Source organism: Acanthopagrus latus, chromosome 20 (assembly GCF_904848185.1).
Source record: "Acanthopagrus latus isolate v.2019 chromosome 20, fAcaLat1.1, whole genome shotgun sequence".
Taxonomy (NCBI): Eukaryota; Metazoa; Chordata; class Actinopteri; order Spariformes; family Sparidae; genus Acanthopagrus; species Acanthopagrus latus.
In genome coordinates, this window is record NC_051058.1 from 2093898 (window position 1) to 2119813 (window position 25916).

The following is a 25916-nucleotide window of genomic DNA, read 5'->3' on the forward strand; positions in this document are numbered from 1 at the left end:
ATAAGCATTGGTTAGTGAGGAATAAAGTCCTTAAAAGTGATGCCTATTAATATTAATAAGAATCTATAAGAATTTATAACAGCATCATAACACTTGACTTGGTTAAAATTTCTAGATGCTTTACAATGGAAATGTTAGCTGATAAGTGCATAGTTTACTGCTGATAAATGTACAATAAATGACTTATCAACCTTAATAAGGCATATTTACAAAAAGCATAGTTAAATGTTAATAAATGCAGAACTAATTGGTAATGCATGTCTAATAACATATGTATTAATTCTATAAAACCATGATAAAATGTTAAGGAGGACGCAGAAGATAAGTTGATTAAACAAATGCATTTTTAATGTTACAATGAATGTTTCAAAAGAGTCATAATTTTTTTTTTCATTCTTAAGCATTCTAAAAAATGATTTTAATTTAATAATCTAACAATAATCATGCTTATTGTGTTTATAAGGGCCTTATTACTTATTGACTAATGCTTATTCCGAGGAGCCTAATGTAAAGCGCCACCGTCTCATTGAGCCTTAATGAATCAGCATTGGATTTGTGTTGAATGTGAAGCCCTCTTTGCAAAATGTAAATCTGCAACGCCCAGTGATCTAGCTCCTGCTAGAGAAGGCCTGGTGGTCCCTGTCACAATCTGAATGAAAAGAATTAAATGGGTTGAATTTGAATGAATTTCTGTGATTGCTGATGTTGTTGGTGTGTGTGTGTGATTCTGATTTCAAAGTGAACAGCTGATGTCTGTAACAGAACCCAGTCTGCTATTCCAGTCCTGCATGTGTGCACTGAAAGATGAACAAAAAAAAGCAAACTTAATCATCCCATTGAAAGTAAATGGGTTTTAAAGCGCAGGCGTACCTGCGTGCACATGTGAGAGAACACTGCCATCTCGTGGTCAATAAAGGAAAGCAGAGCACGTGGTAAAAACAAGTTCATTCTTTATTATGCTGTTCCCTCCCCCCCCATTTATCTTTAAATAATAACTTCTCATAGAAATGTATTCATATCAATACATAAGGTTGCAATTAATTTTCCACAAGAAAGTAACTAAAGCACACTACACAGAGAGACGCCACCACGATCCATGCTCCGGCTTGTAGTGCAACCCAGGCTGATGGAATAGAATTCAAGCTGAGCCAGAATGAATCTTTATCTTGTTTACATTACAGTTCACTTTCCATTGACCAAATAAACAAAACACACACACACACATATATATAATGTACAGATTCAAATGCACTTAAAATGTAAAGAACAACAATCCCGATCTGTTCCTCCATCAATACAATTCTGAGAATACATAAGAAAAGTTATCAAGTAAATGTTACACAGAGAGCTTCAAAAGAGGTGCGCTCCTCTCGCTGACGACTTTTGGCAGTTTTGCACAGACAGCTACATGTTTCCTCTAAAGCAGTTATTGGTTATCAGAAACAGCATCGCCCTGGTTAAAATGAGCATGCTGTTCGGTCAGAGGCATGCTGCTGGAGGTAAAGGCACTCAGCATCGCCTGCAGGCATCCTCCATCCATGTCATTCTCCCAGGTCCACCCTCTGTCACCCCCACCCTTGTTCCCTGGCGAGACAGACACTCTGTCAGTACTGTAGTAGAGGGGGTTAACACCTGATGAGGAGTGCTTCTTAAACTACTTAACGCTGTGTGGTTCACGTTTTGGGGCACAATATACAGTATGTGCACCATATTAGAAGCGATGCGTGGGGCCTCTTATCACTGGGCTGTCCAGCAACGTGTATGTACAGCTGAGTGAGTCACAGAGTCACGGACACACAGCTTTAGCAACTTTGTTTTCCACAGCGAATAAAAAAAAAAAAAGACGGCCGGTGAGCCGAGAGGCGCGGCAGACGTCAGAGTGTGCTACTTTTGGATGGAAGAGTGTTGTCCGAGGTCAGCGTCCTCTCCACACAGCGGGCTTCATCTGTACACCGAGGATTCCTGGATTCACAGCAGTATTGCTTAAGCAGAGGTACACTGTAAGTTACACCCACTAACACAGCTGTAGGGTCGATGTGGTGGTTCAAAGATACGGTGTGTGGTTCAGCACTGGTCCTTAAAGGTTCTACATGTAACATTTGAGCATCAATATGTCATCACCTCGTCAGTTCTGAGACACTAATACAGTTTCTGCAAACAACTGAGACCACACTTCACTGGATTGGCTCTGATGATGAGTCTGAGGCTGCTGGAAAGATTCGTCATCAACCCTCCGCAGAGCTATGAGCAGAAACACAGAGGTCAAGAACTATTACTGCTTGTTTTGGCTTCAATAATGCCTGAGCAGAAGTACTGTGTTCAAACTATTTGATCATGATTAAATGTTGATTGTGTAAAACATTTATGGAGGCTTTATGTTTGCAAAGACAGGCCCACTTAAGCATTTGTTCCCAGCCATCTGGCAGACGGCAATTGCCAGGAACCAACAGGCCTATGATCTGAAAGTCCTTGAACTTCGGTTCAGGACAGTTGTCCTGTATTTCAGAACTCCTTCAGTAGTCCACAGTCACAAGTTTCTAATTCTGAACTCTGGTGGGTTATTAGTCTGTTGCCACCCACTAAATCCGCCCGTGCTGTTGGACTGTTGTAACCAAGCTAACTAACACGATTCCAAAGAAGACGCATCGAATGTTTGACATAACATGAAGGTCTTATTTAACGAGGTTACATGCGCATCATAACATCCATACGTTTTGCATTTATGGAGCCGAATCCATGAACCGTGTTTGCAACAACGCTGTCACTATGCAGATGTTATGTGGTGCCAAAGAAGCTGGGAACGCTTATCCTAAAACTATGTTGATGTTGAGGAGGTACATTATACAAGACTATTGGTCCTGTGTTATTAGTCACCGATCATTACTCTGGAGGACCTGTTGAAGAACTGATTGCTACTTCCCTGATACTCACTAAAGAACAGACATCCTTGCAGGCACAGACAGATGTGTAATGTAAAATGTGCTGCTGGTAGCGTCGAACCCACACGTGGTTATCCCAACTAAGATCTACAATGTGTTTTAGCATCTTTCAGCTCATTGTTTTGGTGTTCAGGCCCACAACAGTGGTCAAGCTAGCTGGTTGAGCTAAAGATAAAATGAGTAACGAATCAATATATAGCTGTCCAGAGACACACTTCTCGATGAATGGTAGTGTTGCTCCATATTTGCCAGATGTCGGAGGTGTCTGCTATCACGCTAGCCACATCACCATAACGGTGTCTTGTTAAGCTTATAATGAAACACCAGAGCCTCCAAACATGGTCTCACTTTGTTAACAGTAATTATATCATTGTCCCACAGTGAACGTGACAATGACCTGCTGATGTCTGAAAATGCTACAGGCAGCTCCTCTAGCAGTACTCCTCTCCCTGCGGGTCGGGCAGGTCGTTGAGGTCCAGGAAAATGGAGGTGTTGGAGAGTTTGCGGCCGTTGGACGACAGATCCAGCAGCTCCTCGGCAGTGCTCGGCACCGAGCTGATGTACATGTCCCACACCTGCTCGGGAGAGTCCAGCTCCAGCAGCTTCTGCTTGATCTTCAGGTTCTTCTCAATGTTCCTGCGCTTGTGCTTGAACTCCAGGATGGTTTTGGTGTAGCGGTTGATGGTAGTGACCGAGGACGCCATGCAGGCCGTGAAGGAGCTCCACGCCAAGCTAAAGGAAAGAGAAGCAGTTTGTTCTCACTGTATTCACCAGGGCATCATTGATTCTGATGTATCAGCTAATAATGGAGAAATATACATATGGATAATGTATTCATTTCAATAGAATGAACTAGATAATGGACCACTACTTCTAGACCCAACAAGCTGTTGGAACCATTTTGGTCCTGATCAAGTAATAATTACTGTGTGACAGGGAAACAATGCTTGTTGTGATGATCAGAAGCATGCCTGTTTCTGACAACTTGTACATCAAACTTGTAAAAGTTGTTAATTCATACACATAGTATAAGATTGTGTGCTTTTGCTCTGAGGTTGTTGTTCCAATCAAATGCACCAGGTATTAAATAAATGAATAAGGATACATTGTGTCATCACTGGTAACACAGACTCGCCTTGTATGTGTGTGTGTGCAGAGTGCTGTATGTGAACTCACATGTATGACCAGCTGTAGTCCCATGTCTGAGGTTTCCAGTCCTCGGGGCCCAGACTGACGGTGAGCTGGAAGGCTGTGGTGAACATCATGTGGGCCACCATACCCAACAGACCTGCAGCACACAGAGACACACACACTCAGGGGAGGAGAGGTGACACCGATCCTGACATCCGCCTCACACACCAATCACACTCCTCCCTAGGCACCACTTGGTGGCAGTGTTACACTTTACTGAGCTGAATACACCCTGTGAAGCTCAATCCTGTGTGTGTGCGTGTGTGATGTGAGAAATAAACTAATCAACACATCTAAATCTGTCATAAAGCACATTTACTCTCATATACAAGAGTCAAGCCACTTTTTGATTTTCTGACAGCTTTTATAATCAGTGTCTCTGTTTTGTTTGGCCGCTGCTTACCATTTCAAATTCCAACCTTAAATATGAGCTTCCTCGCAGCAATGGAAAGCAATACATTTGACTAAGTACTCTATGTGAGTGAAGGGGAAATGCAATTTCGATCACTTTAAACTTCTTTTGCAGCTACAGTCACCTGTTGTGGTACTAAGTGGTATAAAGAGCCAGGATGGACCGGTGCTAGCTGGTTAGCATGCTAACTTCCACAGAGAAAAAGACCTTTACCTGTAATGGGGTAGTTTGACATCTTAGCACTGATTACTACAGGCCGTAGTATAAAGCGCACAAATGAGCTGTATGATGTGCTGAAATATTTCACATCCATATCAACAAAACAGAACGACTAGTCAACATTTTATCATAACAGTGAATGTTATTGCAGCAGAAACACAGATCGCCAGCAGCCAAACAAGCAAACAACGTTCGTCTTTCTTTGGTGGTTGGGGAACAATGTGGATAAATGATTTATTCATGCATGATTCACAGGCCTCAGCCCATGACTTACTAACAGGATCAACTGGTGCGATGGAATATACTGAGGGGATGAATATACTAATCATCCAATCTCTAAGTGTTACATCTGTGAGACAAAAAGAGTGAAGGAGAGACAGAATCGACTGCTCGCTCAGCCCCGTCCCCTGCATTCACTGCTGCAATGCATGCAAAGCTATTCTCACAGGGCGTACATGCAGTTTATAAGATAACACGGGTGGATTTATCACTCTAAATTCGGTCATTTTCAAACAATGAGTCCTTGATTGCAGAAAGAGGAAGACTAAAAAAAGGCTCCTTATTTCTAGGCAGTGACGGCTGTCGCCAGCAGATGTTCACTAGTTTTGTGATGTTTCGTAATGCTAACTCTGTGTCGTCTATAAAATACAGGCTGCTGCATCTCCAGGCGCCGCCGTTGTAATATTTGGTTTTTTGTTTTTGTTTTTCAAAAAAACTGTTGACAGAACAGCCTCAGAGTTGAGCTTCAGATCAATGATCACAAGGTTAGCGATCTATACTCTGACTAGCTATTCAACAGTTTTCATACACTGGAATGGAAACTTCAGCCAGCTGCACAATGAGGATTTTCCTCATCATGAGTAGATATGGATGCTTTACTGGTTGTTTAAATAAGTAGGCAGGTTTTGGTTCCTCCTGAAGCTGCAGAAAGAATGCCAGTTTTGAACCGTCAGTTGTAAGACGAGACATGTATCAGCGAGGGAACAGACTTTGACACAACATCAGAGCGCTCTCGATCCACTGAATGCCCGTCTGTTAACTCTGGCTTTACCTCTGTTTCTATCGCTCGCTTACTTTTCTTTTGCAGTGTAGAGTTTCCACAGTTATGCCACAGTTACCTGTGGATAGTGACCGGGGAAATCGATGCCTATCCCTGCTTTGGTTGAGCGACGACAGGCGCTGGTTCCTTCATGCTGTATTTCAACCTCGATTGTACCATGAAAATCCAGCCTGGTGGCAGGCAGAGTATCGCAGTAAACTGGAGGTTGACAGGGAACATGGCTGCTGTCATTCTTCCCCAGCCGTTACACTGTGGAATCACATTGCTGACCTCAGGATTTACTTCGGGATCAAAAGTGATAGCAAGCGTCACAAGTTTCAGATCTAAAACTTAGATGGGTTTTTACCCCATTTGGTGCGTCACCAGAGTCGTTAGATCTGAAAACACCGAAGTAACACACTAGTGGAATCTAGAGCCTGACCAATATTAGGTAGTAATTAGTAATTAGGTAGATATTAGGAAGTAAAAAGGAAATTATGACATAGATATGTTGGTCTAGAATCTTTTGTATTGATCTCTTAGAAACACCCAACAAAGACACGTATGTAATGGGGGCAGTATATTTCACAGTTTAAAAGTTAATCCAAGAGCATCACCCAAAACAACATCAGTGCACTAAAACACTATGAATGTAATCATTTTTAAATGACCCCAAGCATCTTCTCTGTATAATGCTGTGTAAAAACATTTTTCATATCAAACATCTTATACGCTCATCCTGCTCTGTGGCTCGCCAGACGGTATGGCTCCGGTTCAGGCTCTGAAGGAGTCACGATGAACTCTAACCTATCAGAGAATGAATCTTGGGAGAGCAGGGGTTTGGACCTAACAACTACAGGGACAGTGTGTATGTTCGGAGCAATGAGCCTTCAGACCAGTGGACATTTTGGGAAAGAAAGTTTGTCTTTCATCCTCTTTCTCACTGTTTTTACCCACTCACTAATTCATATAGACGCACACACACTGCTACTTTAAATGGCAATGCTCTACTTTTTTTTTTTTTTTTTTTAAAACTTTTAATGCATTGGGTTGGATTTACTAACAGACCCAGTATCTTGTATAATGTTAGTTCGGGTTCCTGTGAACTCAACCAAATCCATGATAGTGCAGGGCAGAGCTGCTAACGTTAGCCTAAACTCTGTTACAGTAGCATTTTGGCTTCCTCAGAGGGATTCTTTCTCACGTAACCTGTAAAGTATTTAACCAATAATGGCCTTTGACTTGGGAATTCATGCAAGATTTCTTACTGTAGTGGTGCTGTAGTGAGCTGGTAAGCTGGACGTGCAAAGACATTGTTTAATTAGTTCATTACCATTTTGTTCTTTTTGAGGATAAAAAACCCTTCTCTTTAAACTTTATTAGTGGGAAGCATCACTCTCCCTACAGACCCAAACACAGTGAAGAAATGACAGCGCAGATTAAGAGTTCAGTCACTGATTATTTATCTTCCACTCCACAATCACTGCTACTCACTGTCCTTTTCATCAAGTCCCTTTCTCCACATCTTTTCTACTTTTCAAGCCTTTGTCTGGTTTTCTCCACTGCCCCTTCATTTACTGTTTCTTAATTTTTATTTTTTTATTTTCACAGTTACGTCCCAGATTTTGTCAGCTGAAGCAGCTCTACTCACTCTGGATTTCTCAATGCCTATAAAACAGAGCAGGAATCAAAACCAGCATGTGTAGCCACCAATCCGATTACCACATAAGCCCCTCAAATCCTCGGACTGAACAAGAGCGCACCAGATTCAGCGCCAAACACCTAAATTCCCATCTCATCCCTATCAGTGCTCATGTTTATTCCTACAGAGATCCCAGTGCAGTATTATCATAATGTTATGCAGATCACAGGCAGCTCTGTGTCAGGATGAGAGGAACAAACCTGACACCGGAGTCATGGCACGTTGTGTCACGTGGAAATGATGCGTGCTGGGCTCACACAAGGTCAGATTAATCCAGCGAAGTCAATACGTGTCAATCCAGGTTGTTTAACGTTAGGATCACAGGTGAGACGCTCCTCTCGCTGTTCCCATGTATTACACAGACAATGCACTTTAGTGTTTTCACTAAAAGTTACATGCCCAACGACAGCCACTAGAGGGCAGCAAGGTTAACCATGAACGACGGAATGAATCAATGGATGAACAAGAACAAGGCTCTAGAAGGACATTTTGATCGGTGAATAAATATAATAATGATATATATAGTAATAAACATATACCACAGAATCCCCTGTCCATCTGGTCCGTTTACTCTCTGTTCTGTTTTATGGAGACATGCTGTGCACAGGCCCCAAGAAAAGCTTTCTGATAAATGTTATGTCCTCATTATCATGATGTTTAGAAGTGCTATGTGATTGTATTTATTCGGGGGAAAAAAAATAGATTCACTAGGAGTACTAAACTCAGTTGGGATGGTATTCTCCCTCATTTGGATACAGACACATTTGGACTCCAACATAAAAGCAAACGGGATCAATGACAGGTAAAAGAAAGCTAAAGGAATCATGACCTGGTCACAACTGCACGGTAACAAGCCATCAGAAAGAGATGCAGATTCATGGCTACATGTTACAGTTTAACACAATCATAATCCGTGTCAGACTGTATGATACCAGTGCTTAGGCATGTCAGATTGTGTGGTGACTGCATCTAATACTACAACGTCAAAACAAACTCAAGTGTGGCAATGTTGCGTTTCTATTTTACAGAAACAGAAAAACACTTTTTACAGAAAACACTTTATGGATGTTCCTAAGCTTGTGGACAATTTAATTTATCTCCTAAATCATGCTGAAGGTATGCAAGAAAAATAATGTTGGATCGTTTTTACATGAACGTCCCTCTCCTGTGTCTGCCTATAAAGTGCTGCCGATGACTCAGACTGAATTCAGAGAAATACACAGTGCATCTGTTTATCCTGTCAGGTTGATTTAGGGTGATTAGCGAAAACCGTCCGGCATATTAAACTACATTTTACTGTCAGCTCATGGGCTCTTAACAGCTAGCAGAGTGATATGAGTCAGTTGGCAAAAAAAGTCCAAAAGAGATGTGCTTGTGCTCTCATTACTTCCCCCTCCTCCTCCTCCTCCTCCTGCTGCTACTGCTACTGCTGCTGGTGTACTACTGTGGGTGGAGTCCACAGCTCCTTGTCGTGCTGCATTTACTAAGCCATGCCACTTTAGACGGATTTGATTCAAATCCCTCTTGTAATTGTAGCCCGCCCGCATTTGTTTACCTCAGGAAAAAACACATCACTTTAAGGATGATGCGGACGCTCTGACTCCCGTGTCTCTGTGAAATCACAAATGGTGCTCTCAGTGTGCACTTTTGCCAGTGCAGTCAGCATCAACTCGTGTTGTGTTTGGATTGGCTGGCATCAGGATGCCACCTCATATAAAGGGCAGATGATGTTGCTTGGCACCAGAAAAGTTCAAAAGGCTGACTGAGCAGGAGTAATGTGGTTAAAAAAAAAAAATAAATAAAAAAAAATGCATAGATGCAAGATACTGAAACGGAGGCAAAGTTACACTGAAAAAAAAAAGAAATAAAAAGCTGAAGCATGATGAAAAATATGAGTGAAAGCTGCAGCCTCACAGCCCAGCTGCCACCTCCTTCCTCTTCACTGCTCCAGTTTATGTGACCCTCTCAGCCGCACCTAAAATGAACCTCCCACCTGACCAGGTATACAGACACAGCATCAATAAAACAAAATGATTAACGAAACACCTACGAGACTGCCGACATCACTATTTACCTATGGACACACACAACAGAACGTTCTTATCTATGAAATGCTGAATGAACAAAGAGCCCGGTGAAAAGTGGTTTGTAGATACCACTGCATCAGCAATCACACTGTGAGATTTTTGTTCCTAAACCACGCGCCGCAGTCAGCTGTCGAAGAATGATCCAGCAGCGCTGTTTTTGGGTTGTCAACCAAAGATTACACCCAAATCCTCTCTTGACCGATAACTAACTTCAGGGACAGGCGAAATCCCGCTCGCCCTCATCAGAAAACCACCATGTGCGAGCAGCTTATCACGACTCGTAGTTACATTTATTGCTAGATAGTGACCCCGAGTGGCCATAACAGATATCACAGCAGCAAAGGAGGAAGTCAGGGGTGATGGATGGACATTCACTGCTGTTTGTGTCCATTATAAGAAAGTCAACTTTTTAATGTATTGCACTTACTCTGTTACATTATGCTCGTGCATAAGGTGGCGTAACACAGAGTACTTCATTTCAACCCAAGCCACAATCTTTCCATAAACCGTAGTGGCTGAACCCAACCAAACTGCAACTGTACGACTAAGGTATGAGGATGTACGTAGAAATCACTCAGTGTAGGGACTGTAAGGGAACACAAGCCCAAACTGTTGGGAAACACTTCCACTTGGCATAACATAGTTCATTGTCTTTGTTATTAAAGTATACAACATGCAAATACGTTCCAGCTTGAGTGGCTATTTTCTCTCCCAAACAGAAATGGTCAGTTAATCACCCACCCTGGACGACGGGAACGATCTCTTCGTCTTTCTCCCACACACTCATCTTCTGTCATGTACTCCTGGGCTTCCTCTCCATACATTCTCACCGTCCCCGGATGATTGGCAGCTCTAATAAAGGTTAATCTGCTCTTGTCTATTGTTCCCCTGCACCTCATTACCATAACCACTCTCAATCTATTCACCCCATTAAAAAACAGAAACATCTTTTAAATGTCTTCCTAAACTCACGCGTTTTACAAGCACACTAAACTGTTTGTGAGAAGCTTGGGAAGCAGTTAGAAAGCCAGCATGATGCTAAAAAAGAGGATGAAACCTACACTGAGTTTGGACTTACAGTAACAGGCTTCAGCTATCCGTTTATGCAGACAGCTCCCTTTGTGCAGACAGTGAGTCTGTATTAAATAAAACATAACACATACAGACGGGGTTGACGGGTTCACTTACTGTTTGACTGAAAGTCAGAATGGGCAAAACACCAGGGAAGGTCCGTGAAAACACGACTCGCTCGAGCTTGAGTTAGCGAGGCGCGTGCTGGGCTCAGCTCCTGTCAGCTATAAATGAAAAGATGAGGACACCAGCAGTGGATCACTGCAAGATAAGCTTTCTGTTCTGATGTGACACTGAGGATGGCCCATATGTATCTGAGGACTGCCTCTGTTGGATGCAAAATGCACCTGATTTTGTATCGAGGGAATTTTTAAGAGTTTACTCAGGACCTTGTAAGGTTTCCAGAAATCGTCTGCCAGTACAGAAGTGGCAAGCGGGAGCTAGTTAGGGAACAGTTCGCATTGTAGCCTGCGTCTGTTTGGACGCCAACAATATTTTGGCTTCTGTACAAAAGCCCGATTCAGCCCGTGTGAAAACTTTATATCAAAGCTGCACCAATCCATTTCCAAATGAGCATGATGAACGAAATGTGAAAAGGTAACTCGCTGTAACAAAGACAAAGAGAAATTACTTCACAACTCTGCAGGTAGCTTCAAATCTACAGAGCGTTTTAGCATCTTTCAGTTCCTTTGTTTTGTCCTAACAGCCCCAACTTCACTGTGTTGGTTCAATCTCAAAAACAGCAGCGGCGGGCCTGTGCTTCTACACAGCCCAGCACCAGTCAGTGAAATCAGTGGAGCATTTAAAGAGTGAGACATTTCCCTCAGGAGGTGATCGAGACCAAAACAGAGCTTAAAGAATTGTAAATATTGGGACTGAGATTTGCAGAGTGAGCCGAGAAACGACCCCAGATGAATACTGATGCGGCTCTTGTCTCTGCTTGATACGTAAACAAGCAACTGTTTGCCAACAGCTTCGCCAACCCAGGTGACAATATGTCACTGTGGCGTTAGCTGCTGGTTACACTCTGCCCACAAGGGCCCAGAGACAACACGTAATGCAGCTTTAAGGTAGAGTCGTCCACTGAACTGCCATATTACACAGGGATCAATCGTGATGCGCAATGACATCGCCGTCGGAGCGTTACTGTGCGTTTCTGAATTTGAGGTGGTGTGCCACCCGGAAAGTCAGGTGAAGTTCAGAAACATTTCTGGAGTTGCAAAACAGCATTGCATCACTCTCCTGAACGACTGAAGCGGCCGGGGACTTGACGCACGACAACAAAACGGCTCCACACAGCTTTCCCGGCGCAATCCAAGCCTCTGAAATATCTGAGATCCAAAAATTGATTCGCAAAGACGCCATTTACACCTTTCGCAAGCCGAAATCTTCCCCAGCAGCTGCTGACGCAAAGCAGCATCAACTTCTGCCTCGACTCTGAGGGGGTCACAATGCTGTACACACATTCTTGAGCAGCAGCCAGGGAATGATAAAATATAATGAATGAACAAGTGTAATGGTAGCTTAGCAGAACAGAGATGGATGTATATACTAATGAGCCAGACAGGAATGATTATCTATGAGCATTGTTCCTGAATAAGCTGTTAAATGACACATGGTAATTCTATGTATCACATTTGAGCAGAACACTTAGTAATACCTCACATTCACAACACACACATGCACTCATGTCCATCGACAAGAGGCAACACATTTACTGGTGTCAATCTTGGCCAATCATAAAGCGGAAGATACTGTATGCCTTACAATAATAACAGACTATGTTTTCTAATGAGCTACAATCAGACTGTTGTAGCTTATAGTAAAATATGTAAATGTGTGTAACTTGGGAGGCGCTTGTTTGGTGGGATGACATTTAAAAAAAAAAAGTAGGGATGTGGTTTTCGGTTAACTTTACAACAGATGAATGTCACAGGACACTGACGAGGCACAGAGCAACTGTTACCAAGTTTGAAGGATTTCTACGCAGCCTGTTCGTTTCTCCACATGCCGTTTAGATCAAAGGGGACTTAGCCGACTCCGTATGTAGTCTGAAATCAAAGAATTAGTCAGACTGGGAGACTCCCATCTCTAACTCCAGACTGATCTACACGCAGTCTCAGGCTCAGCAAGGTTTAAATACCCCATGTTTCTGAAAAGAGTCTCTCCAGATCTGTGTCGGTGGAGTCTGAAGTGTTGCACACTAGACAACCTAAACTTTGTTTGCTGATCAGGGGCCTTTCTTTACAGAGACCATGCTGGATGCTTCAGGGAGGGTAAGGCGTGTTGATCTCAAGAAAGATGCAAGAATATGACTTTACTAAATCCAGTTCAGACAGAAACGGACATTTTGACGATTTTCAACCCTGGACTTAACATCACCATCACTCTTCAGTATCTTCTGTCATCGGTGACATAAGTGACTTCTGGTCACAAAATCATTTAATAAAAAACACACACTTGTTTACTCATCTGATAAGCGGGCATACAGAGTGGTCCCATGGAAACTGACAGAGCTAACAGACGTCTTGTTATGCATCACATTGCTTTTCTTGCTAAGATGCTCTGCTTCTGAAACCAAACCAACTTGACCAACAAAGGCAACCAATCAGAGGCGGAGTACTACAGCAGGTCTTAGTAAGAAAAGTATTGGAATCTATAATAATGTTTAACAGACTGAACAACTGAGAAAAATCAGTTCTATTCCTGTTTACGAGCTGACTGCCAAGCTGGGGTGAGGTGGGGGAAACTACTCGTGTGGTTCTAGTAAAGGTATAAAATACATCTCCCAACACAGTGAGGTCAGGTTGAAGTTGCCAGGTTTGGTAAACTCCTGCCTGTACAGAAACCTGCACCAGAACCTGTACTCACTGACACCAGTGCTATACACCAGGAAAGCTCCCAGAAGTGTGTGGCAACTGATGTTCTCAGTCGCCACGCAATAATGTCAACGTGCCAAAATGTTGAGTGTTTATAACGCCACCAAAGCCGACAACCTGGAAGCGTTACAGCACCAGCTGAGGACAGGGATGGAGTCTGGAGCACACACTAAAGTTGCACGAGCGTTTTGACTCGAAGGCCGTCTTCACCTTAGAGAACACTGTACATAATAAACTTTTGCTGTTGCACCTCTTAAAATGTTATTGGCTCCATAAATGATGCTCTGCTCTGGTTGTTTTAAGGCTGAAGTTTGACAGCTGCACAGAGACTCCTCCATCACTCCATGCATCCCAGAATTTTCGGCTATTCTAGCATGAAAAGACAGCCTTACTAGAACTTTTTGGATGTTTCTATGTGTAAAATAATGCGCATACCCGCAGACCCAGGGTGTACCGGCTCTTCAGCCTGTGGCTCATTTAAACATTTCTTGGTCCTGGCCTGTCAAGCCAGCAAAATGCTGCGAGTCATTGCTGTTGAGCGGAGTAACTTTCACTGCTGATTCACTGCCTGGAGTGCGGTGGTCAGGATCATTTTCACAGAGTGGATTAGAGAGAAGGTCATTGTTAAGTCCTCCGCCGAGAGAGGGAGGCAGGCTACAAACCGGCTGGAAATCTTCTCAGGGGCAGAGAGGCTGCGACTGGCCTAAATATGTGACTGGCCCAAAGCCAGCGTGGAAACAAAAGTAGGACTCAATTATTCTAAGGTCTAATGGAAATAAAAATACATGTTTTCCAAAAAATCGGTTTATATCCATCATTTGTTTTGGCCTCGTGTACTTGGTCAGATCAACATTTGGATTATAATGACATGGAAGAATATTTCCTAGCCTCATAATCTGATTCAACAGCTAATTAAATATGATGATATCTTGATGAAACAGTGAGTTCAATAAAAAATCATCAGGGATCAAAAAAGACACCAAAGCACACAATAAGTAAAATACATTTTTTAGAACAAATATAAGGAAGAGTTATTATCAGCCGCTCTGAATGAATAAGTGAGGGTGTATCAGGCACAGCTGCAGGGCTTTGTCATCTGGTGCCACTCGTTGTCACCCCGGGAAGGGCCATTCTAATGTCCTTGCAATTGCTCTCTAACATAGTGGGTGCGTTTATTTATCAGTCTGCACCTGCATATGGATCATGTGCTGCCGGGGTTACTGTGATAAATGCTGTGATGTGCAACGATTTCTAAAAGTTCTGAGTGAAAACAGTGACACTTTACCTGCGTCATCTTTGGATACTGAGTGTCAGGGTGACAAATCCATCCACCGCAAGCTCCCCCAACTGTTGCTTCAGCGACAGAGGCCGAGCAAAAAGACTACCGGGGGAGGAGCTGTCTCTGTCCATCAGCACCTCACAGGACCCGTCCACCCCAAACACACTATGATCTGCTTTTCAGTAAAACTATGCTGTTTGTGAAGATCAAATCAGTTCTTAATACCACTTCATATCCAACAGCAGACTCTGCACACGGTAACAGACGGGATGCTGACATCTACTCCTTGCTGTGAGAGCTGACAGTTGTCTGCCACTATATGTGGACCCATAGTCACCCAAAGTCAGCTGATGATCGCTAGAATCCTTCATTCTACAAGGTTCCTGGGGAGGTTACTTGAGAAAAAAGGGAGGCTGCTCAGCTAACTAGTGCAAGTAACTAAGTATCTTAACGGCAGAGATATCGGCGGCACATTCAAGTCCATAGGAGCTTCAGATCAGTGCGATACGCCATGATATTAGTATTCACTGGATTACATTGGAAACAATGTCAGAGTGTCCCATTAACATGGAAGACGTTGGTTCATGTTCAGTAACAGGATATTATGGGGGCTGAAATAAGATGATTACTGTGAGACAAATCAGAAGGAACTGCATTTGACTCAGCGGGAGTTTAGATGTAATGAACAAAAAGCAGAGAAAGCCCCGCTTGTTTGGTGGAAGCCAGTTAACCGCGCCTGCAGGAAGACTGCCGGCTTTAAAGCTGTTTACCAAGGAATTACAACACCAAGTGATGCACACGGGCCATCAAAGTTTACACTGTGGAAGAAGTGGCTGTAAAATGATGGGTACATTTTTCTGATGGTCACAATCCCCAGGTAACAGTGGGACGGCTGGAATAGCTCAAACTGGGATTCATATTGTTTTGAGCTTCAGTCGTGTTGCGAAAGCTGTCTTTGCGACACTGGGACACGCTGGGAGGGGAATTCTTCAAACTTTCGCTCACAAAAAGCGGTGATAATTTAATATTCGGATTTCACGTCGTCATAATGGACTGCAATTGATGTCAAAGATGCAAAAAAAAAAAACATCACGACGTCACTCACCTGACAGCACGGTGAATATGGCGGCGAAGGCGTTGAGTTTCAGGCCGTCGATGACGTTGCCGAAGTGACACACCTCTATGGACATGAGGATGCCTCCGGTGGCCAGCAGGAGGATGTACAGGCACTCCGCAACAATGCACAGCCACAGCACTCCTATGGAGAGAGGTGGTTATGACAAAGGAATAGCAACGAGGAAGGAAAAAAAAAAAAACACTGTCTTCATGTTGCGGGGGTGGGGGTGACCACGCTCGAGTGAATGATGGAGTGGGTGTAGTGATAGGAATTGGAGGAGAGAGAGATGGGGGGATGGGGCATTGAGGAAGAATATGGATAAGCAAGGGCGAAGGGAGAGGAAAGGATGGAGGAATGGGAGGAGATCGAGTGGGGAAAGGTGGACTATTGACCCCGTCACCCATATCATTAACCTTCACAGTCAGAGGAAGGATACATGATCCACCAGGAGATGACCAGCATCCTGGGCTCAGGTCGGTGTGCGTGGTGGAGCGAAATATCAGAGGATTTGAAATCCTGGAAATGTAAGCTGTGGCGTAATTACATATATCACCCAAGGGCAGGGAGCTTTTGTGTGGTTAATTAATCACTAAAGTGATACGCCGGATGCCTAAATATTCCATTCATCCGGTCCTATTAATGAATTATGAATAGAGTTACGTCCTTCAGGTAACAAAGTATTTCCTACCTGCTCCAAATTGAATCCCACATGTCGGTAAGAGATATCTCCAATTAAACATATTGTAGGAGAATGGAGAGGACTCAGGAAAATGTCATTAGAGGACATTCAGAGTCTTCAAAGTGGCTGCAATTACGAGCACTTTGTGAGCGTCCCCCCCTCTCATTTTGCTTTGATATATCTAATATCTTAATCTGCTACCAGCATGTGGGAGAGCGCAGCGAACGCGACGGATGCTTGGAAGAGAATATAGAGTGACTGAGGTTGTGTAACGGGGGGAAACATCGCGCTGTTGAAACGAGCTGGCAACCAAGCCGTCATATCGGCGTTTGAAGATCTCTTTCTCTCAGTGGCCTTTAAAAAATACCTCGCAAAGTTTCATTATCTAAAAAGGCTCATTATGTTCCCGCTGGTGTTTTCTAACAAACATAGCCTCTCATCTCCCCAGCAGTGGTCAGTGCTAGAGAAAGGTCTGACTTTATCAGTCTGCTATGAAGGAAGAGACTGCGACTCGCATTTGTCCTGGTGGCACCGAGCCCGAGGGACCGTACAAAGAAGTACAGCCGCACGATACGGTCAAAAAGGGACATTGCGATTATTTTGACAGATTAAGCTGATTGCGATGTAATTCATGATAACTATGGATGATTACATTTGAAATTGCAATTTTCAGTGTCATTGAAAGACTAAGTAAAATCAGGATGATGTGGCATTTCTCCAGTCTCTGCCGAACAAACATGTCTTATTACATCTGGAGAAGAAGCTCTGTAGGCCAGAGCATCCCTGCAGCACTGTCACATCTCATTAAAACACTGTTTCTGACACATTTTAACTTTCTAACATAATTGCAGTTGGATATTGCGCGTAGTCATATCGAGATTTCGAGTATTTTGCGATTGATTGTGCAGCCCTACAAAGCAGGAAGGGTGATTTCGTCACTGAATCAATTTTCATTTCATTTCATTCCTCTCCTTCAGTGTCTCATGGAGGCTCTTGCTCACGTAAAATGTCTTTAAAGTTACAAGGCCCAATGTCAGCATCACCTCCTCACTGCTCCTAGAGTGCCTGAAACGCCTCATCAACAGCCCCGCCTCTAATATGTGACTTTGTGACATCACACTACACCTTCGCGTCACACATTGCATCGAATAACTGACATCTTTATTCATGGTAGCAGTGAAGCCAACTTGAAACTGAAATCACCACAGAGTCAATCAGAGACTGGGTGAGCGGAGCTGGCTCAGGCGTGTGTGAGCTGACCAATCAGAGCAGGGTATTTGGGAGGGGGCCTTAAAGAGACAGGAGCTAAAAAAGAGTGTTTCAGACAGAGCAACAGAACACAATGAGGCTTGCTGCAAGTTAAGTTACAGAAATAACCACTTTTTAAATGAAGACAATACTTTTATCAACGCGCTGCTCTTGGACGCCTCGACTGCAGCCTCCATGTCTTCTGAAAATCACTGTGTGGTTGTTTATGTCATTGATTCAGGCAAAAAGCAATCCCTCCCCAACAGAGAACTGCTAACTTGAGCACAATGTCAGCCTGAATAAAGGAAGCAGTCGATTTGTTGGAAACCACTTTACTTAGGGAACAGAGTCCCACTGCTCTGTGGCACTGCAGCCCAGTAATTACAGATTTTGCCAAAACAGTGTAATGGGGATGGCTCAGCCTTGGTTTTATGTTGCTGACTTGATTACTTTAGGTGTAGAAAAGCGAAGATTTATTCATTTGAAGCAGGGAAGCTGTAAGCTGCCTCGGAACGACATGATAGTCAAACTTTCCTGACAAGTAACCAGCAGTAAGCCTGTTCAAATCACATATACACACATATATATATATATATATATATATATATATATATATATATATACATATATATATATATATATATATATATATATATATATATATATATATATATATATATATATATCTCTTATAATTAGAGGCTTACGGATAAAACGAGTGAAACCATGCAGCGTTTGGAGGCTGACAGACGTTCTAACAAGTGTCTGCTCGGTACACAGACGGTGCCAGTGTTTCATCACCCTGACAAAAGGTCTTCGATTCCTTTTCCAAAATGTCCACTTCAGCCAAAATGGTCTCCGCGGGGGGAAGCGGCTAACTCGGCGCGATCAGAAAACAGCCCTGAACGTTGAGAGGGGTGAAAGATTTCAGACTCATAAAGGTTTGTTTTGGTGCTCAGAGGAGAGCTCTCTGCCGTCATCACTCTCACAGCAGCACAGAGAACTTTTCACCGGATTTCTTGCCGGATCTTAAAAAACATATTTTCTTCCTGTCTTACTTTCTTACTTACATACTTGCAACAAGCTGTTATTCCTTGTCCATTTAGCATCAGTGTGATAGTGCTGTGAGGAGTCGGGTGCTCTTACCTCGTTCGTTTGACGGCGCAACATAAAGGAAACTTCTGCATTTTTCACCTGGAAAACATGACACATTGGACACTTCATTGGCACTCAGTGACAGTACATTCACTACTGCAGCATGCTGATAAGTGGGACAGGGACTTCCATCAATTCTCCAGACTGAGATAGAGAATCACAGGTAGTTATCTCACTCTGTGACAAAGAGAAAGCTGTGATCTGGGGGAAGAAAAAAAAAAACAAAATCCCTGTTTGATGCCATCTGTGAAGGGATTTCCTCGCTGTGTTTGTGCAATAACAAGCTCTCTGCCACTTCCCCCGACATGTCAGGAGAGTCTCCTGCCTCAAGCCCAGCGTGTAGCAGCGTGCTGGCCAAGTATTCTCTGGGCTTTCACTGCCAGCGGAACAAAAGCCTGTACGGCAGTCTGGAGACAGACAGATAATGTACACACATTTTCCTCGATTCACAGTTGGGGGGGAGGATGCAGCTGGTTAATCTGGAGCTGGCCCAGCTCTCACACACTGTAGTAAATGCTGTGTGTTAGTAGACACGGGCAATTAAAGGTTTTGTGGCAATTCAGACACGCGAGTTGATGGTAGTGGATTTCATTATCGGGGTAATCCTGTCAGTGAGTGACAAGGAAACAGTGTTCTGATCTACTCTGAACTGCCACAGAGTTTCAGTTACACTGTGCTGCGGTGTAGTTTTAGTTAAGAGAGAATCACAGTCAGTTTGACGGGGAATATCATAAGAATTCACTTTCATATCATCACACATATGTCACTGAATTCAACATTAACATCTGGAGTGGGAATAATGAGCCTTTAGTCTGGCATTTAAAAAAGAATCCGCATGATGAGCGGGTTAATCAGCTGACAGAAAGTTCACCAGCAGCTGCTGTGATCCATCAGAACCACCTGTGTACAGTCACATGCGAACTCGAGCTGCTTCTCTCGCCTCACTCTGAGCTGAATATCTCCGCACGTTGGGATCGTTGTCGTGACAAAACAAGAGATCTGAATATTTGGACCTGATGAGACCTTTCATGAAAGTCCTGCATCAACTCCTCCTGTCTCTATGAACAGGTGTTTTTTTTTTTTGTAAATCTAACTTTTAAATTCTTTTCTGAGATGAATCGTCAGATCTAGTCTGTGGTAAAGCGGGAATGTTTGTCCTTTATGGTAATGGTTTCTAGAAGCAGCGGCGGGGCGTCCGTGCCTCTCCGTGGCGCACAGCCCGCTGCGCGCTCCGGCGCCGGCGCCCGTCCTCCCCAACTCACCGGTCATGTTGATGTTCTGCTCGCAGGAGAACCAGATGCCGGTGTGGAACTTCCTCATCACGTACTTGTCCTCCCCGGTCTCCCAGATGTACTGCACCAGCCGCGTGTCGTTGATGTTGGAGCTGTTGAACCGGATGCAGAACGACTGCTTGGTGGTGACCGGTCCGGTGCAGAACGGCTTCACCACCTTCCGAGTGCCCTCGCACCAGTAGCTGGTGGTGAGAGCCGACACGGCCAGGAACAGGGCGAGGAAGTTCAAGGTGAGAGCCAGAGACGCTCTCCGCCGCCGGTCTATCCCCATGACGGCGACCGGAGGAGTGGAGGCGCTTGACTTAATCCCCTCGCCTTGTATGACACCGGATTCCTGCGATGTCTCCGCTCAAATCCTCATAATCCGGTTATTCCCGGTAATATACCCGCGGCTAATTATCGCGGTACGTCTGGCCCCGACAGCGCGCCTCTCACATCTGCTCCTCCACTGAGGCGCACTCTCATTTTGTAGGGCTGCCACCCCCCCACACCTGACACACACACACACACACACACACACACACACACACACACACACACTCCTGTCAGGGCTCCTCGTGGATTTTCTCGCGGTAAAAGTCGTCACATCTAACACACTCAGGATTAAATGAAATCCTGCTTTGCTTTCACCAAGTTGTGTCACGGTGCGCGCAGTTTCTGCCTCAGTGTCTGTAACAACGCAGGATGATGCACCCATGACTCACTGACAGTGATCAGGAGCCAGACACGCTCCAGTCAGCTCAGGTGGCCTCCCACTACACTTTATTCAGATTTGTTTGACAGTCATTATAAATGATTTACTCCAGGGGGACACTTTATATATATATATATATATATATATATATATATATATATATATATATATATATATATATATATATATATATATATATATATATATAAAAGGTTTCACTTTCCAGACTGCTCCCTCGACTACACGAGCAAATGTGCAGGTATTCAGCCCTCTTTGGGCTTTTTAATGTGCCACCGCAACGATTCACTATGATCATATGGAGCAGGAGGGACTCATAGGAAACAATGACATTCACAGCAGCTGTGAACTAAGACATCCTGCTTCCATTAATGCAGCCACAACATCTCCATCTCCATCAAAGTTTCCAAAGTTTCCATTCACTAGTTAGTTAAGTTATAACAAAGCATTTCATCACAGACCAATCACACAATCACAGCACACAAACACACTGTCACATTATCACAAGGAACTTTTTAGAATTAAGAAAAACTAGTTATGAAAGGTTTCACGTCATAACATGAATATATTTTTGTTCTAATGTGAGTTGTAAAAGTTATTCATTGTGTATGATAATTAATACAACTGTTTCAACTTAAAGTTGCTTTAAAACGCTTTTCACTATAATATGAAATCTTTGATGTTATAACAATAAGCCATCACGTTTTAACATGATTAATAGGACACTGTTATATATAACAAGAGAAGTTAGTTGTTAGTTGTCCTAATGTCTTCAATGTCTTGTTATAACAGTGAACTCCTCAAATTATCAGGAGAGAGTGACTTCTGTTCTGCTGGTGCTGCCACTTTTAACTCTGTTTCTTCTTTAGGCTGTAGGTATTGAAGCTTGATCTAATGACTGTCTGAAATCCATTACATAGAAACGACAGCAAGAAGTGACGTCAGGCACAGGAAAAAGAAAGGGCCTTATACAAAACAGTAGTCAGAAAAGATCTAAAGTTTAATATATAAAAGCTACATAAATAATGCAACAAGGCAAGCATGCATGCTTTAGTTGCTACTATATTAGATTAAAAAAAGTGGATGCTGCCGGGAAAACAAATTAAAAATAATGTCATCTTGAAATATTTGGCAAATACATTCATTAAAATGTTCCTTCATCATGGTGATAGAATTGTGATTCCGGCAGTATTATGTTTGTCTCATAATATATTTGCTGTTTGTAATGAGCAGCGTGCAAACACAGTTACTGAGAAACAGTCTGGGCTGAAGATGAACTCTGGCTGGTGAGATGTTCAGGAAAATGAAGTCTTGATGAGCGTCTGATTGAATTAGAGTCAATCTGTGAAGGAAATTAAAAAAAAAAAATAAAAAATGAAACATGCAGAGGAAGATTTTCTTCTCACAGCTGTATTTTGTTAAGAAAAGCTCATATTTGGAAAATGTATATAATAAATCCATATCATACAAGGCATGTGAGTGAGCAGCTTGAGCCTGTTAATGTTATTCACTAGTCAAACTAACATTTACCCTTAAAAGTATCTTTCAAAACCTTATCTGTAATGTGTGTTTCATGGAAAAGATGTACTGTTAAGTTCATGCAACAGTTTCAAACTACTCCTTTTCTCTTCTTTTGATTCATGACTGCATTCTAAGGTGGTTGATGATAATTAATTATCTTCACCAGTTAACTGGGAACACAACTTTAGTTACTGCCATTTGGTCACAATGACAAAAGTAGCCAAATTGTATTAAACGTTTGCTGTAGGGTATTTTTATGACCGTTGTTATTGCTATTTTTCAGATAAAGGCTGAATTTGTGTATGACCGCCATCGACTGAATTCAACATGTACAACCTCACAGGCGACTGGAAACATTTGTAAAGAGAGGACAGAAGCCAAAACACTAGAGAGCGTTTTGGCAGCCACCGCTATTGTAAGAGTACATTCTGAAAAAAACAAAACAAAACAACACTGTGATGTTGCTGCACACATCCTGCAAACATGGCCGAGACACGAGAATTATAACCTGCTGATTTTGATTCATGTTTTGTTCATCTCTGTCCCGACCAGGTTAACACTGTTTCGGACGAGGCGGATGGGTCGTGTGTGTCACTGTGGTCATGTTATGACTGTATGGATAAAGGAGGAATTCAAAGCCCAACAACTCGTTCAGCCTGAATATGGCCTGTGAGTGTGGTTATGTTATGTAAGTATTATTGAATGCAGACATTTAATCACATTTTTCTATATATGTATTTTGTGAATTTGGATTTTGCAGGTCACAGATCCTGACGCTCTCCTCCAGGGGTCTACTGAGCAGCCCACAGTGGAGATATATGTTATAAAAGACAAAGATACCAGCGTCCACCTCAACCAGGCTGACTGTCGGCATCTGACAGAGGACATACTGTATTCCTTATGAGGCAGCATTGGTTGATATAGCTGTAAGATGTAAAACGTTTGGTGACGTAGAGAACTGGTGTCACCAGGTTAAGGCACTCACATCTGAAGGGTTGTATTTTTCTTGGCTGAGGATATTTGATTTTTTTTTTTTATCCTTGTTGTGAATATTTGCTGTTTTTCCAGGTTCTGGAATAAAGTTTGTAACTGTTCCATATTTTCACTCCATAATCAAATTGAATAGTATAAGACAACAAGACAATTATTGATTAGTTACATTTCAATTGTTTCAAAATTAATTTGAATTAAATTAAACTGAATTCAAATTAATTTTAGCATAAATACTGTGTATTAACAAAATTGATTAATTGTAATTTAACTATTACATATATGAAAATGTATTTGACATTACAATATTTAAATAACAAATGTTGTTTGAATAAAGTGAACAAATAGTGTTGCAATAAAAGGGATTCAGTTGTGTTGGAATAAAGTGATGCAGTTATGAAGGAATAAAACATCCAATGTTCAGTTTGATTTACTCTGCTGAATCTCATTTCAGTCACTTTTTTTAATTACTTGTGTTGACTGAACACACGCAGTTTGTGTTGCGCTCACACAATTTCGCGAGTTTCTGCCAAACCAAATGATCTGCGTGCAGCCACCGTCCACTGTCAAACTGAGTCAATCCAACTGTTTTTTTTCCGCGTATGTAAATAATTTTTTTTTGAGTGTGAACCCAAAAAATCCAAACGGTGGAGCAGTCGTACACATATCAGCATTTCCTGCATACAGACTTGGCTTATTGTTTTGGGCTGTAACAGCAGGGGGACCCCCCCCGCCCCCCGAGAGCACAGAAGTCAGTTTATCATTTATGTAACTGCTACCAGGGGAACAGATCTCCTGGTGTTGGGTCAGTATGGGCAGGGCGGCCTTCAATCAGGACAGAGGCCCAGAAATCTATCAGGGCGTTAAACTAATACTTCGCTAATATCGGCAGTTTATCTGCAGGCTAATATTCTGCTTATTTCAGTGCGTATACGGACTTTTCTGGGGATATTCAGTGCAGTATGATGTCCATCAGTAATTTCCTCTGACTACATGCTGTAGATATGAAAAAGGGTGAGAAAAATTGTGTGTGTGTGTGTGTGTTAGAAGGAGGCTGTCGAAGAACTGCGAATGTTTGTCCCCTGAGATTAAAAGTCATCATTCTTTTCTTGCTACCCTCCCCCTTCTTCTGACCTACGCAACCCCATTGCATGGACACACACACACACACACACACACACACACACACACACACACACACACACACACACACACACACACACACACACACAGAATCATTGCAGCCGTTTCATGCTGCTGTACCCCCAGAAGCGATACAAATACTGTCGTTCAATTTCAGCTCCCTTCGCATTCTTCCCAGCGTCGACCCAGAATCGTAATTAATATCAGTGATGTATGCACTGCCTCTGCTTCCCATCACATCCAACATATCCACACTGCGTGTGTGTGTGTGTGGATGTCACTCCCATGGGGCACCGGGGAGAATCAATAGTGGGTTACAGTGCATGGATATGACACACACACTGTTTGATCCTGTGTCCTCAGGCCTATTATCATGATTTGAGGCAGGCTGAGAAGCCTCCTGCTCTCTGTCACCTTCAGGTTGATCTATACTGTTACTGTAGAGGAGGGAGGACTCACCCTGACTGGAATATCTTGCTGAAGGCCACTGCTAATGCTTTACTTCTTTTCTGCCTGAAAGCATGAGAAGAAAGACTCCAAGGACAGCCAGAGAGATAGATCCTTGTCATATGTGCTGACCTTGCGGGAGCCACAGAGGCAGAGGGATAAATACTGGAGATGTTTCATGTTCGCAGGACAGCCGGTCGGCATAGTCGCTCAGGTGATGGACTATCAGAGGAGCTGCTGCTGTTTGTAGGGGAGGTCAAAGAATGCTTAGTGGGAAAGTCAAGCATTTCTTTTTTTCCGTATATCATTTGCACTTATTCATAAATGTGATTTATTCATTTGTTTTAAAATTCTTATATTTTTCATAGCAAGGTGAGACAGCGCAGAGCAGATTTCCAGCTGCACCCTGCTGCAAACATGGGGAACTGTCCTCCAGCAAAAAAAAAAAAAATCATATAATTACACTCAGGTGACAGAGACCATATGACTATACACTCCTTAGTTTTTCATGTGCGTGGCTATAATGTCAAGTTAGTTATAATGCAAAGAAAAACAACTTTCAAAATAAAGCTTGCTGATTAACTGTTCACATATTACAGCATAATGTGACTATTTTTGTTGTCAGTCGTGGTTTGATTAAGAAAAGATGTTACTTTGCATTAAGACAACTCAGTTCAGTCATGTCAATTATGTCATGTTAGTATGTTAGTTTACTTAAGTGACATCACATTTGCACACTGATCCCTCTGCACTACAGCCTTCATGGTGCTGAGCCTGGAGGCAAAGTCTATGTG

General features: G+C 42.8%; 1 protein-coding gene and 1 long non-coding RNA gene across 2 annotated transcripts; one reads left to right on the plus strand and one right to left on the minus strand.

The window, feature by feature from the left end:
- Positions 1–954: 954 nt before the first annotated feature.
- On the minus strand, positions 955–20826 carry LOC119009270 (germ cell-specific gene 1-like protein). The gene is made up of 5 exons (XM_037080351.1): positions 20280–20826; positions 19009–19056; positions 15924–16076; positions 4116–4227; positions 955–3671 (listed from the first exon to the last, which is right to left on the minus strand). The coding sequence occupies exons 1-5, from the start codon at positions 20578–20580 to the stop codon at positions 3371–3373; spliced, it is 915 nt and encodes a 304-aa protein (XP_036936246.1). The 5' UTR covers positions 20581–20826; the 3' UTR covers positions 955–3370.
- On the plus strand, positions 19836–23665 carry LOC119009271. The gene is made up of 5 exons (XR_005071675.1): positions 19836–20085; positions 20306–20539; positions 22826–22957; positions 23095–23211; positions 23303–23665. It is a non-coding gene; the product is annotated as an uncharacterized LOC119009271 (long non-coding RNA).
- The last annotated feature ends 2251 nt before the right edge of the window (positions 23666–25916 follow it).